General features: G+C 42.0%; 1 protein-coding gene across 1 annotated transcript in view; it reads left to right on the top strand.

Moving 5' to 3' along the window:
• EML6 (EMAP like 6) overlaps positions 1-18,200 on the top strand; it is a 253,307-nt gene that overhangs the window by 154,525 nt on the left and 80,582 nt on the right. Inside the window, exons 13-16 of the mRNA XM_064277085.1 lie at positions 1,905-2,023; positions 4,215-4,401; positions 5,547-5,652; positions 13,565-13,658. Of these exons, the coding sequence (XP_064133155.1) occupies positions 1,905-2,023; positions 4,215-4,401; positions 5,547-5,652; positions 13,565-13,658 (506 nt within the window). The remainder of the gene's footprint in view (positions 1-1,904; positions 2,024-4,214; positions 4,402-5,546; positions 5,653-13,564; positions 13,659-18,200) is intronic.

The following is an 18,200-nucleotide window of genomic DNA, read 5'->3' as shown; positions in this document are numbered from 1 at the left end:
ATTTTTCAGATACATCGGCCATCACTGTTGTTTTGCAAGCTTTCTGTGTAGGCCTGTGGCAGCTGCTGTGTGTTGAGTGTTCTCTATGGGAGCCCTGGTGATACAGTGGTTAAGAGCTCAGCTGCTAACCAAAAGGCCAACAGTTTGAATCTGCCAGCCGCTCCTTGGAAACCCTAGGGAGCAGTTCTACTCTGTCTTATAGGGTTGCTATGAGTCGGAATCTACTGGTTGGCAATGGGTTTGGGTTTTTTGTTGTTGTTATGGCCCAACCCTAGGCTTTAAACACACTGAATTCAACCCCACAATAACCCGAAGAAATGAAGTACCTTGCCCATGCCCACATAACCTGTAATATTATAATAAGAATGCAGTTCTGAGCTTCTCTCCAAAGCCCATGCTCTGTGCTGTTTGGCTTCGCCTCTGTATAGAAGCACTGAGGTCACTGCTTTTTAGGGATTATATATATTTTTTCCAGCCCCTAATCACCACTCATTGAATCAGTATTTGGAGAACTGGATTAGCACCAAGGCAGTCCAACTGAGGACTGGAGTCAACTTCCTGGTGAGATCAGCTTGACTGTGTCCCTGATACAATACACTGTGTAATACGATGACGAAGGAGAATGAGTTGAAATTATTAATTTGGAAATACCCTGTTTATACTAACCGTATGATTTTATAACCTGATATCAAGGGGAAATGAAGCATAAGTAAAATGAATGTAAAATATAAGGGGAAAAAAACGTAATTTTCTGCAACTGGAAAGTTTTTATTTAATAAAATGCTGTTAATAAAAGAATGAAAAGGCATGACTCTACTGAAGTCTATGCCCACGATTTATGTATTCTCCTGGATGCCTTAATTACTAAAGCTGTCACATATATTATTAAATTTATGTTCCCAATATTCCTGAGTCATTCCTGAGCAGGAATAAAATTCTACAGATAGAATATTGAGACCCACAGAGGTTCTGAGACTTCTTCAAATAAGCCGTGGAAATGCCAAGGCTGGAATTCAATGCCGTAAAGTAAATCATTTATGAGCTGACAGAAGCATCCTGAATTCAAGGGGATGATAATCTTCCAAAGCTGGGTTCATTGCATCTGTAGTCGACAAAGTAGTGATAAAATATCTGAACTTTTTGTTTTTTTAAAGATTTGGTCAAATTCTAAACAGTCTTTAGTATAATAAAGTTTCATGATTTTTTTTTTTAGTAATATAGTTTGAGCAAATTAAAACATGCCTTCAAGAAGGTAAGAAATTATTAGTAAATTGTATTTCATCTTAAATGTGTTAAACTGATGTTTCCTGATAGTAGAGCATAAAAAATGTGGTCAACAACAGACTGATTTTATGTATATTTGAATTGTAGACAATGTTCTCTTAGACAGCATCACATTTTAGGTCAGAGGTTAGACCAAGAGTGACCTTTGCTCTATAGCTCAGTCTGATCCGTCAAAACGCATGAGGCCGTGAAAGAAAATAATTCCAAAGATCAATTCTAGAAAAAATTCTCATGATTCATGAGGCTCACATATTGCAAACATCAGAGTCATCAAGAGATTTACTGCCTTAGATGAAACTATACCAAAATATTTTATTTGTATTTTTATTGATAATTCCTTTCTTACTCACCAACAACTTAACATCATATTTTCCGGATATAAATTACCTAAAAAAAAAAAAGCAAATAAAAATAAGAAGAAAATTATTTTAAATCCTATTGACTTAAAAGATATTTCATGTTAGTTTGCTCGTTAGAAGAAAGTAAAATTCGACCCCACGCCGTATGTTCTCAAAAACACTGTACTGAAGCAGTTAAGATTTTCTGAGAATGCCAAGATATTGTTGTTTTTGAAACCTGAAGAAAAGAGTCTCAGCTAAATGTTTTTGTTACACTTTAAGGTTTACAAAGAAGATCTACCTCAGCTAAAGCAGCAAAGTAAAGAGAAAAACCAGGCAGTGCCCTTCCTCAAACGAGAAAAGGCTCCTGAGGACAGCTTGAGGCTCCAGTTCATCCACGGGTGGGTGGCCTGTCCCAGTGCCTCGCACACCTTCCCCTCTGCCTCTGCCCAGCCGGTCATCAGCCTTGTGACCAGGCTGAGGCGGCCTCCTCCCTTCAGTCCCCTCCCTCCAGTCTGGTCCTTCTCTCCAGGGTGCACTTAAGTGTGGTTAATATTTTAACGTGACTCTCTGTCATGTTTTCTCAGTTGAGTTCTGTGGCCGTAACGATGTGATTGTCTCCAGACTTTTCATACGTAATGTACTTCCATGATGGATGTGTTGATGGTGCTCTTTGCTACTTTACCTCTTTCTCACCACCATCTTTTCTTCCTCTGCCCCCCAACTCCAGCCCCTATTCTATTCTGCTGGCTCCACACTAGGATAACACTTTCTTCAAATATGAAGAAAACATTATCTCACATACACCCAAAAATAATTTTTAATTCTGCAAAATTACACACAGCTTTGCACATTTTAAGTTGACATCTAAAATTCTGCACCATAAGTTTAAACCTTTGTGAAGAATATGATATCTGGTGTATTATAAATACATCAGTCATTTAAATGGATCCAATGGAACCTGAATGTCAAAGAGACTTGATTTTCTTTCTCATCCATTTAAAAAATACATGAACAAACACTTCTATAACAGTAAGAAATTTTACTTCATTTATATTTCTCCTTGAACTTCTAGTTCCATTCTACTTCTTGCACAAAATTTTACCCTAATGTAATATTTTTATGTTTGGTAGTCTTTTATTGCTCATCCTATCATAGCTTCAGTAAGAAAAAAAAGTCCCTAAGTTTAATTTAAATTTTTTTCCTGTGACCATAAGACTCTTAACTCTACTGTTCAATATAGTAGCCACCAGCCAAGCATGGCTACTGAGCACTTAAAACGTGGTTAATCTGAATTGAGATGTGCTGGAGCCCTGGTGGCATGGTGATTAAGCACTTGGCTGCTAACCAAAAGGTCGGCAGTTTGAATATACCAGCTGCTCCTTGGAAACCCTATGGGTAGTTCTACTGTATCTTATAAGGTGATGGCAACGGTTTGGTTGTCTTTTTGGAAGTGTAAAATAGATACCAGATTTCCAAGACTTAGTATGAAAAAAAGAATGGGAAATATCTCATTAAAAATGTTTTGTATTGATTACATGTTGAAATGAGAATATTTTAGATATATTGAGTTAAAATGTTACTGAAATAACTTTCATCTGTTTCTTTTATCTTTTTAAATGTGGCAATAGAAATATTTAAATTACCTGTATGCCTCACATATTTCTATTGACAGTGGTGCTCTAAATGTTAACAATTTTTTCTAGCTTTAATTATTGTTACAATTATTAGTAGTAGATAGTTCACCAAATCAATATAAGTATATTACAAATTCTGATGAACAAATAATTCAACATAGGAAATTTTATTGGAGATTATTTTAATAAGATGGAATTTTTCAGTGAATTTATATATCTGAATAGATATAGATATATAGATGTAGATATAGATGTACATGTAGATGTAGATATAGGTATAGATGTAGATGTGGATAGATATAGATATGTAGGTGAGAATGAAAGCTGTTTTGTCATAGCAACATTATTATAAGCCAAAATTCACATTTTGATTTTGATAGATCATTAAAAAAAATTTAGAGAAATATCAGCTGACAAGTCAATTAAGTCTCTTGTCAATTTTGTTAAGAGCAGAGAATTGGAGATCACCAGGGTTGCAAAGAATTCCTTACCCAGTTGTCGGAGTTGTTCACTTTCAACATCTGCACTTGTGTTTTGATGTGTCCCTGTGTTTTGGCATTGCTGGAAGGCCCTACACCCCAGGGCAATATGCCCCAGTGAGATTCTGGAGGGGCGAGAGGAATGCTTTCCTGCAGAGGAAGGCAGTTGTGAACGGGTAGGGGTGGGAAAGAGAAACCTGCACCTCATCACGGGCATCCTGTCAGATGATCAGTGTTAAGAAGGAGCACGAGGCGGTAGCTAAGGATCTGGGAACAGATTCTGTTAAAATGATCAGTTATCTGTGTGCCAAGCCCTCAGAAATCTTCACGCCCCCTTTGTAGATGGAGGTGACTACAGGGACCCTTGGGTTCCACTTGTCTACTTCCACGTCAGCGCCTTAGCTCTACCTCTGACAGCTGCACCGCTCCTTGGCGCTTGATTTAACTGCTAAATGTTTCTTGGACCTGTGCTTCAGGTACAGAGGCTACGACTGTCGAAACAACCTGTTGTACACGCAAGCCGGAGAAGTGGTCTACCACATCGCTGCGGCTGCCGTGGTGTACGACAGGCAGCAGCACACCCAGAGGCTCTACCTGGGCCACGACGACGACATTCTCAGCCTGACCATCCACCCCGTGAAGGACTACGTGGCCACCGGGCAGGTGTGTGCCGCTCCTACAAGACTGGGGCCTGGCCAAAGAGATAGACGGTTTAATTTTGAATCCAGTTTACAAATTAGAAACTCGGAAAATACTTGGTACAAAGCTGCAGGGGGCAGGAAGCTGAAGATTCAGCGAATGCTGGGTCATTTCATGATGATGAGAGAATCAGCCAATGTCAATTTAATAACATTCTATTGCAGACTCTCTATTTAATAACGTTGCTTTCAAAAGAGAAATCAGAGACTGTTTGCGTTCACCCCGAGGAGATATTGCACTCTGCACTGTAGTCGGTGAAGGCAAACCAGTGACAAACCAGCAAGCCTATAGCCACTGCAGAGGGAGCTGGGCATCCGCAGAGCAGGCCAGGGATTAGCCAGATTCTGCTCACTTATGCACAGAGCTTTAAGTCCCATTTCCCTTTTAGAGCCATCACACCCAGCAGGGTTTTTATTTTTCCCCCCTGTGTATTATAAGTGAGGAAGACCACTTTATTATTATTATTTCTCCCTATTGTTGGCAATTAGTGTGACGTAAGCTCATATCCCTCAAGAAGAATCCACCTTACTGACAGTCAAGCCATGAAATTGCCATTTCCTGTGGGGAGATGGGGAGAACCGGGGCCAGATATAATTGAGATGAATGCTGTGGGTGGAGCCATAATAACGTACAGGTGGATCCTTGCCTGACAAGTGGAATCTTGTGTGGAGTTGAAGAGGTAGAGAAGGGAAAGTTAGAAGAAAACCAACAAAAACAAATCCCAGTGGCTGTTTGAGCCTTAAATGCTCCTTAGCTGGGAGCCAGGCGCCATGTCAGGCTCTGTTGTCACCCACCTTGATGCCTGGACGAGGTACTTATGACTCTTTGTGCCTCAGTTTCTCATCTGGAAAATAATGGGGCTGGACTAGATGATTTCTAAGGGCTCTTCCCGCTCTCCAAATAACCTACGTCTTCATGTCTGAGCTCCTTGAAAACCCTATGGGGCAGCTCTACTCTGTCCTATAGGGTCGTTATGAGTTGGAATCGACTCAGTGGCAGTGGGTTTTGTTTTTTTTGTTTTTGATGTCTGAGCAGCACTTGACTCTAAGGAACAAAACCATCCTTATGATAATGCGTAAGTAGTTAATACGCTCATCGTATTGTTTAAGGTTGGAAGAGATGCTGCTGTCCACGTGTGGGACACACAAACTCTAAAATGTCTGTCCCTGTTGAAAGGCCAACACCAGAGAGGAGTGTGTGCACTGGATTTTTCAGGTAAGCCACAGCTTTTTACCAGTCACTGATAGCGCTTTCCACGTTCTGTGCAGGTTGTCTTACTTTTGTTTTTTACATCCTCATATTTAGTTGAGTTCTGCTTGTAATAAGGTAACCTCCTTAGGCTGCCAATTGTATATGTGAATGACTCACCCCCCGTCCTCGTCCTCCTCTTTCCGCCTCTCCCAGCCATTACCCCAGGCTCGCACTGTGCTCTCCCTTGGCTTCCATGATTTGAATCCAGAGCAGCTGTCGCTGTTGAAAGACTTAGTTGCAAATGTCTGGCAGTGACTCAGAACATCAATTTCATCTCCCCAAACCAGTAGGAGCGCCTCACTTCTGATTTGAAACAGAAGGAGCTGGAGGGAGGCCTGCAAATTCTCTGAAAAGGGACACTCTACAGAAGCATTGGTGTTCTGGAAATAAATTTCATATTGGAAAAAATAGAACTGAAGCTCCCGTCAACTTAATTTAAAATTGGAAAACAGTACTACAAAAATACTAACTAATGAACATCATTTTCTTTCGAGTAAGGCTGTTTCTTTAAGCTAGAAATCGAGAATGAGGACCTATCACCTAGAAATTTTTAATAATCCCAATTGTAGAAATTAGATCTGTAGAAAAAAATTCTAAACTTTCTACAGAAAACTGATTATATATACATACACACACACACGTATATACGAGCCCTGATGGTACAGTGGTTAAGAGCTTGGCTGCTGACCAAAAGGGTGACAGTTTGAATCCACCAGCCACTCCTTGGAAACTCTGTGGGACAGCTTTCCTCTGTCCTATAAGGTTGCTGTGAGTCGGTATTGATTCGATGGCAACAGATATGGTTTTTTTGGTTTTGGGTGGGTGTATATATTTTATATATATATATAAAGAGAGAGAGACGGTCATGGTGGCTCAGTAGCTAAAGAGCTTGGCTGCTAACCAGAAGGCCACTAGTTGACTAGTTAGAATCCACCAGCTGCTTCTTAGAAACCCTATGGGGCAGGTCAATGGGTTTGGTTTATATATATATATATATATATATATATATATATATATATATATTTCTTTTTTTGCTAAATCCCATTTAAGCATTTAGTATTGCAGTGTGTTCAAACCCTCACACACTCTCATCTGCGCCATGGTAGTAATGCTGGTCTCTGATCCCATCCCCATTCCCGTCCAGTTCATCCTTCCCACTTCTGGAGTCTTCTGGCAGCATAGTTACCACAGACTGCCTTGACTAGCTGGCTCGGGGTGGAGCCCTTGGTTGGGTATTCACAGCTTTCCATGATCTGGCCTCACCCCTCCTTTGCCCTGTTTTCACCCAGTAGCCTGTTCACGCTCCTTTACACCTGCCTAGCCATCAGGCTTGTATGCGCCCCTGTCCTTCTCTTGCCTGTGTTCCTTTGCTCATGCTGAGCCCATGTGCCTTTTGAAACTCTACCACCCTTTAAGACCATGCTGGAAGTTTTTTTCTCCATGTTTTCAGACAGATATAACCTGCCCCTTCTGCATCCCTTTGCCAGCTGTTGTTGTTGCTCTTGTGGCACCTGCCCGAGCCCATGCGTGGTTTTCTGCGGCCAGTTCTCATATGCCCTTCACATCCAGTCAGCTCCTTGGGTAGGAGAGCCATCTCTCTGGTCCCCACTGAACATACCACAGAGCTGTGGAGATAGATGCTACTCAGATAATGTTGTGAATGAATGAGTGAGGCTTTGCTTAAAGCACTTTGTCTTGTGTTTTACTATTACTAGAACTTCACATTATAAACCATGTTTGGGTGAAAACTGTCTTTATCTGTTCTCTGGCCAAAGCAACATGGTGCAGTCTGGTGGTTGTGGTGATGGTTTTTTTGTAGTGTGCACATTCTCACGCTCTGTAAACTACTAGACAAATGTGAGTTGTTATTACCGGCGTTAGAAGTTACTAATACCATCTGTGGTTACTGAATTAGCAATAATCAAGGCTGAACTGGTGGGGCTGGGAGTAGGAGAAGGCACGAGTACCAGGGAAGAGAGGATTACTCAGCACACGACCTGCCAGGTGGAAGCCCACCTAACACACCCAATAAACTTGCCAAAGTTTGGTGAACATGCAGGTTTCCAGTGGATGTGCCATGTGTCTGGATAAAGCGGTAAAATCTAAAAGGAAACCGTAACCTGCATGCAGTTGAGGTTCAGTCCCAAAGATGTGGCCACGTGAATGCATTTCTTCTGCTTTATTTTTTTTATAGTTCCACTCTTAACTGGCCGAACTACACTTTCCCCAAAATTAACTTTGCTAGCCGATAGACACATGTATACTTAGTATAAAAATTATCTTAGTAAGTATGCTTTAGAACGGTAGTAAGACAATAGCAAAAATAAATAAAAATAATGAAACATAAGTGTTTACAGGATTATGGCGAATCCAATATACTCATATTTTTTGTGGCATTGAAAATTGACTCAATAATTCTAGCAAACAATTTGGCAATGTATAATAAGAGCTATAAGTCAGAAAGACAAGTATGTGGACTCTGGGTATTTCATACATATTTGTAGGTATCAAGCTAAGCACCCAGAAACCTAGTACTGGCATTTCAGAGAGCTCACACCTCCTCTGGGCTTATTAGTTTTAGAGAAGAAAGACTAAGAAGTTAAGTGAACTTAGAAATCTTCCGCCCTGAAGGTGCCCCTTCAAACCACGTTTGGGGTGGGGCGGGGTAGGGCGGCCCTGCCAGATGCTCTAGGAGGAGATGAGGAAACCCAGAGCAGCTGATTCTGTGGCTGCTGCTAACGCCCATCTTGGGCAAATGAAGAAGTACCCGGAAGTGAAATATTTTCTACGTAAGAAGCGCATTTCATTTTTAATACGCTGCCTATTCCCCAGATAAGAATCACTAGGGAAGAGCCCCTTTATTCAACAGTTGATAGTTTTAGAAAACACCAACATAAGGACTGTGCAGGGAGAACTTTCAGGAATACCGTGTTTGATTCGTGATGGAGAATGGCCACATACACGAATGGTGACGTTTGGTTGATCTTTATGGTTCCTACGGTGCCTCCTGGAGGTATGAGCTGAGGCCTGTCTGGTTTCACTGATCTCCATGGAACTTTGTTGTATATCAATAGAGCTTTCGTCTTAAGCGAGCCCCTACACTACTTTACAGACCAAGAATGGGGGTTGAGAGAGCTTGGCGGCGTGTCCTGGGTTAAAAGTCAAGGAGTCGGAGATCCAGAGTTAGAACCCAGGTCTCCCAGCTCTAGGTCCAGGTGATAGCCACCAGGCCAGGGGTTCTAGGCTGGTGGGAGCTGTGGCGGGAGTTCTCCCTCCCCCATCTTCATGCCTTCTCCTGCCCCACCACCAGGGGTGCTGGTGTGAACTTTTGCTAAGAGATTCCTGCCTGGAGGGTGGACACACTCCGTACTTCCCTACTCCCTCGGCCCAGTGGCAAGCATCTCGGCTGCCCTTCCCATTCTCCATATAAATGTGGAGGGCCAGGGAGTGCTTTGAGGCCACCATGTGAAATAGTCCCTGGGAAAGAGACCCCTGTCCTGGAACAACCACCCTAAATCACACATTGATCTGAGTAGGAGCAGCAGCACTGTACCTTCCTTTTGGGAACTGGTAGAAATGAGAGTATGTGTAAGTCAAAATGTTACCGTTTAACCACGTAAACAACATAACCTTTTCTTAGCTAGCTGAGGACCCCATATGTGTGCCTCAGTACCCCCATATCCACTTGTCTATTGTAAGTCAGCTTCATGGGGCAGGGTTGGGGGAGAGGGGAATGTCATGAAGACTTCCTGATGGCATGCTTGTCTCCTAGCAGACAAAGAAATTGTCCTGTAAATATAAAGCAGTCATAGGGTGTAAAATCTCAACAACAAAGAAGCAATTGTGCGCAGGGATTTAGATTAATCTATTCTTATTACTTTTCTTAAACCAAGAGCAACAAAGAAAGATTTCTAATCAGAAGCATTTCTTACAGCAGGATCCTAACTCTGGATTGTGTGGGCAGGAAGGCATGGATTGATATTATCTCACTGACTTGAACATGACTTTAGGTTTGTGAATTCATCATCACTGCCGGGGGAATAAGGAATGATGTCTGTGTTGCAGTAAGGAAAGTGTTTCCACGTGAACAGAAAACCAGATTAGGAAAAGAAAAGTTCAGCCCCATAAATATTTCCAAGACTAAATATCACTCACTTTTTTTTTTTTTTTAAACCCCTCATGGAATAATACTGATTGCCACAAGGGCACCTCTAAGACTAACTTGATTTCATTGTGTTCTGTTCAGAAAACCTATACATTTTTAATGAGCCCTGAATAAGGGGACCAACTGTAATTGTCTGAGTAAGAATTTTCTCTTTCTAATTTGCCCTTTACTGTTGATACTAAATGTCAACAGAATTATTTCTGTGCTATGTCACAAAGCATCCATAATTAATACGTACTGTGACTTGAAAGATTGGAAAGGACATTGCCCAGACTCTAAAAATATGACTGAAAATTAAAAAACCCAACTAACTGGCCAGGAAACAATACATTTTCAAAGCTAAGGCCAAGCCTCTACAGAGGAAATAAGAACTGAGAAAAAATTAAAAGGTTGCCAATTATATTTCCAAAAGGTGTGGTACGCAGAAACAGCGAACACCTGCAGAATTCAGGACAAAGTCACCATCCCAGTGAAGAGGTATGTTGTCGAGGTGCCTCTGAGCTTCTACTGCTTCTTCCATTGCTGCTCACAGGCGCCTCCTCTTACTGGGCAGGAAGGTGGTGTAGCTGTGAGGACCAGCTGATGGGGCCTTGCAGAAAATCTAATTAAAAAAAAAAAGGCCCCCCCCCTAAAAAAAAATCAGTTTACCCTGAGGTCTTCAAAAAACATAAAACCTTAAAAACTATCATTTTCAACATGTGGATGCTTACGTGCCAAGAAGGACATACTAACATAGCTATGCCGATTAGAAAACACAAACTATGGAGTTCAGGAGTGCACAAAAGAAGAGATGCTGGATATTTATGAAAATTAAAACAATGAATAATTGTATAGCTTTATAACTTAGTACGTTCCCCTGTCCTTTATACCATCCGTAGGCTTAGTCCTTCTTTACCTTCCTCCTCTTCCGCCTTGATGTCACTGCTATCATCAAGGTTCATTGAAAACTAGCTCCACGTGAGGATCGCAAAGGAACTGATATGATCACTGTCGTGAAAGACCTTAAAGTCTAAAGAGGGAGAGAGGAAATGCCAGTAAAAATAAAACCACCAAATTCAGTCATACTAATATAGAAACATAACCAGACTAAAAAAAAAAAAAAATACAAAGAGATGTGGAAAAAGAAACCTAGTTGCTGATAGAAAGGCGTTAGCAGTCCCTTCTCCCAAATGCACGAAAAGGAGACTTGGCCCAATTTAAAGCCTGGTAACCTTTTACCTTTAAGCAGGGATCCCTGGTGGTAGCAATGGTTAAGAGCATGGCTGTTACCCAAAAGGTCGGCAGTTTGAACCCACCAGCTACTTCACAGGAGAAAGATGGGGCAGTCTGCTCCCATCAAGATTACAGCCTCGGAAGCCCTATGGGGCAGTTCTACTCTGTCCTGTAGTGTCGCTATGAGTCAGAATCAACTCACGGCAGTGGGTTAACACTTAAGCGTAATGGCAAGTCATTAATTGTGATTCAAAAGACACAATTTGTTCATAATGGTCACATTGGGGTTACATAGCCCTTTTGTCATTGTTGGGTGCCAGCAAGTTGATTTTGACTCACAGTGACCCCATGTGATAGAGTAGAACTACCCCACAGGATTTTCTTGGCTGTAATGGTTAAGAGCCATAGCTATTAACCAAAAGGTCAGCAGTTTGAATCCACCAGCTGCTCCTTGGAAACCCTAGGGGGTGGTTCTACTCTGTCCTATAGAGTCGTTGCGAGTCGGAATCGACTCAATGGCCACGAGTGTTTTTGGTTAATCTTTATGGAAGCAGGTTGCCAGGTCTTTTCCTGAGGAGCTGCTGGGTGGGTTCCAGCTGCCAACCTTTCGGTTATCACCTGAGCGTTTAAGCATTGCGCTACCAGGGCTCCTTGTCATCATCTAATACTATAGTAGCCTGAAAGGGCCAACATCACTTTCAAATCCTTGACTCAAACGCAGTAGTACCTGAGGGCTGGGGAGGATTGAGCCAGATTGTTCTCTTTGTCTCCTTCCTCCAGAAAAGAAGGCGCAGACCACCTTCCCTCGTCTGCTAGGGAAGGGTATCTGGCACAAGCAAGGGCACTCAGGGGTTGGACACTGGTTAGAGTTTGGGGTAGGGTTGCCACACTTAGCAAATAAAAAATACAGGAGACCTACTTAAATTTGAATATCAGATAAAGAACAAATAATTTTTTAATATAAGCTTGCCCCATGCAATGTAAGCACAAATACTCAATTTAAATGTATGGAACACACTAAGAAATCATTCATTGCTTACCTCGAATTCAAATTCAGCTGGACTTCTTATGTTCTATCTGGCAATCCTAGCCTGAGGTCTACCCCAGCCTACCTTTGAAGATGCAGCTGAGACTCTAAGGGCACTGGGGAGAAGGAGATGTTTATCACCTACTTGTTTCCTTGCCCAGATGGAGCCCTCTCTTGTCAGAAGGAAAAAAATAAATAAATAGACAAAACCCATTGCCATTGATTTGATTACAACTCCTAGAGACCCGATAGCTACCTTGTACTGGTGGCACATTGGTTGAGCGCTCCACTGCTAACCTAAAGATCAGCTGTTGGAACCCACCAGCCGCTCCACAGGAGAAAGATGTGGCAGTCTGCTTCCATAAAGATTACAGCCTTAGCAACCCTACAGGGCAGTTCTCCCCTGTCCTATAAGATCACTATGAGTCAGGGAAGAGACCCCACTAAACTGACACATGTTGAGCTGGCTCACAGCCTGGTGTCCCAGCAACTCACAGGTAGGGTGGACCTGTTGGCCAGAAGAGGCTTCTCTTTGGAAGCAGGCTTGTGAGGAGGTAGCAGAGGACAGACTTACTAGCTGTACCTCTTCTTTCTGAAACGGAAAGAGCAAATAAACCGTTTTAATTTCAAGTTTAATTATATATGCAATATATTTTTAAAAGTTTTTAGAAAATGACCTAAATGTCCAACAGTAGAGAAATAAGTTGTAGAAATCATTATATGTAATATATAAATGTATTATAAATGAATATTTAATAATAAGGGGAAATGTTCATGACATAATAAGTGAAAAAGATTCGATAATAGTACATCAATATGATCCTTTTTTTTTTTTTTTTAAAGCAAATTACCGTAGAGAAAAAAGCTGACAGAAGTGCATCAAATATAGGCCTAGGAATTTGGGTGATTTTTCTTTTCTTTTTTTCTTTATCCCCCCCAAAAAACCTGTTGTCGTTTGAGTCCATTCTAAATGTTTTATATAACAAGCACACCACTTTTGAAATAGAGAAGCTAGGAAATTACATTTTTTTCATTATAAAATCATTTTTGGAAAGTATTTTTGAAGTTAAATTCAGTTTCTAAAATCGTGGCAGGTTAAACCGAATCCAATTTTTTAGAGCTGAAAATAGACTCAGTGTCACAAAGCCAAAAGTCTCTTCCAGGAAATGTCATGAGGTTTGTCGGTCACAAAATAGACAAGGTTATTGTGACTTACCTGAGAGGCGCCCTCCTCGTCCTGTGTCTCAGATTCCAGTGTTGGGTCAGCAGTTTACTTCAGCAACCAGTTATTATGCATGAGCAAACTCAGCTATTACTAGTTCACTGAGATCCCATTAGTATATGTATAACATGTTTGAGCCTAAACAATGTTCTCATGGTCAATTTCTGGCTCTTCATTATAGTATATATGAAGCGTTTTTGTTTTTCATTAAAGAAATGAGTCATTTGATATTTGCATTGTTTTCATACAGCCGATGGAAAATGTCTGGTGTCGGTCGGCTTAGATGACTTTCACAGTATTGTGTTTTGGGACTGGAAAAAGGGAGAAAAGATAGCCACAACAAGGTAAGAAGCCACCTGCTGACACCATGTTCCTGTACAATAGTTTTCCCTTTGGGTAAGAGTTCATCTTTAAACTCAGATGAAATTCATACGGAAAGTTTAACACCTAGGTGAAAACATCTCACAATAGTTCACGGTGCAAAGCCCAACTTGGAGCACTTGATGTTTGTTGCAGGGAACTAGAAAATTCTGAAGTCCTTTCCAGACAGTTATCCATCACTTTGGTTTTGGTAATATATGTGAGGTCCATATCAAAGCTCTTGCCAGCCATAAAAAGCCGCTTTTCTCAGGCTAGTGCCTCACCCATGTTTTTCCACTGCCTTGGCATCTGGCAAAGGGGTGTCAATGTCACTGGAGTCAGGAGCGCCATTTGTCATGAGGCCACAGCGTGCTGCATGGGGGCCCCCGTCGTGCGCATCTGCCACTCTCTTTCAAAGCAGACAAACCATTCCCCTAATCTCCACATCTATAAATAGACTTTCCAAGACCGACTGCTGTTTATAGACCACCTGTCCTCCCTCACCCCAGCCTGCCTCCCGCTGAATCAGCGCTAAGTCTCAATACCACTTTCCATTCCCGCTTACAGTCAACTTAGCTGTTTGCCCAGCTATGGTCAGAGGTCAAAATTGTTGGCAGCCAAGGCCCAGCAATACAATTTGTTGTCCAAAGCGTGGTGTCCATTTACCTCCCTGCTAGTTCTTCCAATCTTGCAGTACAAAATCCGCTAAGCTGCTAGGTTAATGGCTCTGAACTCCTTGTAAATGGACATTTCCCCACAATTTTAAATAGGAAAAAAAAAATTGTATGTGTCAATTTGATTTAATGAATGAAGAACTAAATTGGCTGGAGACTCCAAGGAGAAGTGGATGGAGCCGTAAGGACCCCAGCTGACTGTCTTAGCAGAAAAGGATAAGCTCTTCTGATGACTGCTGTTGAGATGGAATTCTTGGCAGCAAATGGCAGCTCATAAATCCGCCTGCCCATGTAGTTTTTCTTTGGCCTCTCCTCTAGTATTTCTCACCATACCATCCCCTCTAATCCTCAGATTCAGTCCTAATCAGCCTCTGCTTTCCCGTAGACTAATACACTGATTTTCATTGAATCTCTCTGATAGCACACCAGCTGTGCTTACAGATAATGCCAGGCAGATCACGTGTCTGCATTTCAAAAGGAACAGGAATGCAGCTTCCTGCTGGAAAGCCCTCTGCAGCTGTGGGCTCTCCAGTCACTCCCCAGAAACATAATAGAAATGGAAGAAAACTTTCTTCATATCAAAAAAGTATGTGTTTGATACGTGTGGTGGACAGTGTTGTTTCTTCTATTTAATGTAATTAACCCTAAGCTACCTAACGCCATCATGTTAATAATACAACTTATATTTAGAATTTCTCCCCAGCTTTTCGTCCCAAAACAGAACACCTGCAGAATTACCCCCAAGAGAGTGTTTTTGCTATCGTGGCATTACGCAAGGAGGACTGTCAAGGATTGTTGTTAAAGTTCTTTGGAAGTACACTAGTTTAAAAAATAATAAACAAACAAATAAAATTCTGTTTATGCCTCAAGATTACAGTGCTTAAGTAGATGTTGTTGTTGTTGTTGTTGTTAGGTGCCGTTGAATTGGTTCCAACTCATAGCGACCCTATGTACCACAGAACGAAACACTGCCTGGTCCTGCGCCACCCTCACAATCGTTATGCTTGAGGCCATTGTTGCAGCCACTGTGTCAATCCATCTTGCTGAACGTCCTCCTCTTTTCTGGTGACCCTGTCCTTTACCAAGCATGATGTCCTTCTCCAAGGACTGATCCCTCCTGACAACATGCCCAAAGTATGTAAGATGCAGTCTCCCCATCCTTACTTCTAAGGAGCATTCTGGTTGTACTTCTTCCAAGACAGATTTGTTCATTCTTTTGGCAGTCCATGGTATATTCAATATTCTTCGCCAACACCACAATTCAAATGCGTCAATTCTTCTTCAGTCTTCCTTATTCCTTGTCCAGTTTTCACATGCATATGATGTGATTGAAAATCCCATGGCTTGGGTCAGGCATACCTTAGGCTTCAAGGCGACATCTTTGGTTTTCAACACTTTAAAGAGGTCTTTCGCAGCATATTTACCCCATGCAATCTGTCTTTTGGTTTCTTGACTGCTGCTTCCATGGGTGTTGATTGTGAATCCAAGTAAAATGAAATCCTTGACAATTTAAATCTTTTCACCGTTTATCATGATGTTGCTTATTGGTCCGGTTGTGGGGATTTTTGTTTTCTTTATGTTGAGGTGTAATCCATACTGAAGGCTGTGGTCATTGACCTTCATCAGTAAGTGCTTCAAGTCCTCTTCACTTCTAGCAAGCAAGGCTGTGTCATTTGCATCATGCAGGCCATTAATGAGTTTTCCTCCAATCCTGATGCCCCGTCCTTCTTCCTGTAGTCCAGCTGTGTGTGGGGGGACATAATTCAATCCGTAACAGTAGCCGTAGGGAACAATGACTATTATCGGTCTGCTTCAGCTCAGAAGTTTGAACAGGCGGGATATTAGGCACAAAGTGCAGATAATACTTTACTGACTGGCACCTCCCTGGCTTCCAGGAGTCACCTCGACCGCTGGGGGCCTAGTTTACTCTCAGGGAATGGCTGGCTCGGTCGTACTCCTCACTCACCCTTCTGTGTCACAAACATTGCTAACACTGCCACTGCTGTTGGTAGTTGCCGTTCGGTCAGCTTCGACTCACCAGCAAAGCTAAACAACAACCCCCTTCTGGCAGCTTGTGACTCCCCCATCTCCTCGTGGGTCACTGTCTACAGTGAGCCCACCACCCAGGACATAAGGATTGCAAGCCAACTGCACAGCACTCCACTCTTAAAAGCTGCCCCCATTTGTGGAAATGTTTACATGAACTCACCTTTTATCACCTCAGAGAAGTTAAAAATTCGGAATTAGCATGCAGCGCTGTTATCACAAGACGGCTGTGAGACCTGATCCAATCTATGAGAGCGATGTCTTTGCATCTTTGCTGTTTCCATGAATAATTTCAGTCGCTTCCATTAGAAATGTATTTTCTAGCCCTTTTTTTTTTTTTTGCTTTCTTTCTCTCTACCTTTGGTTGTGCAGATTTTAGTTTAATATGCAAGTAACCCAGTTAAAAACCAAGACCCACATCTTAGAGCTGTAGTCAAATAGCGTGGCATCAGTGTCAAGCAGGGAAGAATAGTGAGATCATCTAAGCCCCTTTATTTGAGTTTTCATTTAGGTAACTATCTTAGTTATTTAGTGCTTCCATAACAGAACTACCACAAGTGGATGGCTTTAACAAACAAAAATATATTCTCTCACAGTCTAGGAGGCTGGAAGTCCCAATTCAGGGTGAAGGATTTTCCTCTCTGTCAGTTCTGGGGGAAGGTCCTTGGCATCAGTCTTCCCCTGGTCTAGCAACTTAGTGCAGGGACCCCAGACCCAAAGGACACACTCTGCTCCCAGTGCTTCTTTCTTGGTGACATGAGGTACCTCTCCTCTCTGCTCGCTTCTCTCTTTTATATCTCAAAAGAGATTGACTCAAAATACAGCCTAATTCTGTAGATTAAGTCCTGCCTCATTAATATGACTGCCTATAATCCTGCCTCATTAACATCATAGAGGTTAGGGTTTACAACACATAGGAAAATCACATCAGATGACAAAACGGTAGACAAACACACAATACTGGGAATCATGGCCTAGCCAAGTTGGTACACATTTTGGGGGGACACAATTCAATCCATAACAGTAGCCGTAGGGAACAGTGACTAATTATTATTGGTCTGCTTCAGCCCAGAAGTTTGAACAGGCGGGATATTGGGCAAAAAATTCAGTTATCAAGGTGCCTTACAAGAATACTCCTGTGTTACTCTGAAATAGTTATACTACGAGACAGCTTAGGGACAAAATGGGGATACTATTCAACGTCAAGTGCTCTGGCAGTCATGGGTGTAAGCTCTTCAAGGGCTACTCCCCAGAGTGGTGGACACGTAGCAGGTGCTTTGCAAATGTGGTGAGGGAATACTTGTCATGAGGGTGGAAGGTAGGAAAGCCATCATTCAAACCTGTCAGCTTTGGAGCTCTTTCCCCAGGAGAGTAGAGACCAAGCAAGCCAGAGGAAGTACCATGATCAAATCACATACATCCAGGAAAGACAAAACCAAAAACCAAACCCATTGCCATCGAATAGATTCTGACTCATAGCAAACCTATAGGACAGAGTAGAACTGCCCCACAGAGTTTCCAAGGAGCACCTGGTGGATTCTAACTGCTGACGTTTTGGTTAGCAACTGAGCTCTTAACCACAGCGCTACCATTATCTTCCTATTATGGGCTACCTCACAAAAAAGAAGAAAACAAAATCACACAGAGGACTGGGCCTCTATGCAAATGGAAGCATTCCGAATAGAAGATTCAGAACCAAGTCAGCTAGTGTGTCACTGCCTGAGGCTCCTAAAAGAGACCCATCCACCCTTCTTCCCCTGTGCTTGCTGATAGGGCTTACGTGGCCCTACATGCTCAAGTACTTCT

This window comes from Loxodonta africana, chromosome 26 (assembly GCF_030014295.1).
Source record: "Loxodonta africana isolate mLoxAfr1 chromosome 26, mLoxAfr1.hap2, whole genome shotgun sequence".
NCBI lineage: Eukaryota > Metazoa > Chordata > Mammalia > Proboscidea > Elephantidae > Loxodonta > Loxodonta africana.
The sequence above is the reverse complement of the archived record's forward strand: the minus strand, read 5'-3'. Positions and strand labels throughout refer to the sequence as shown.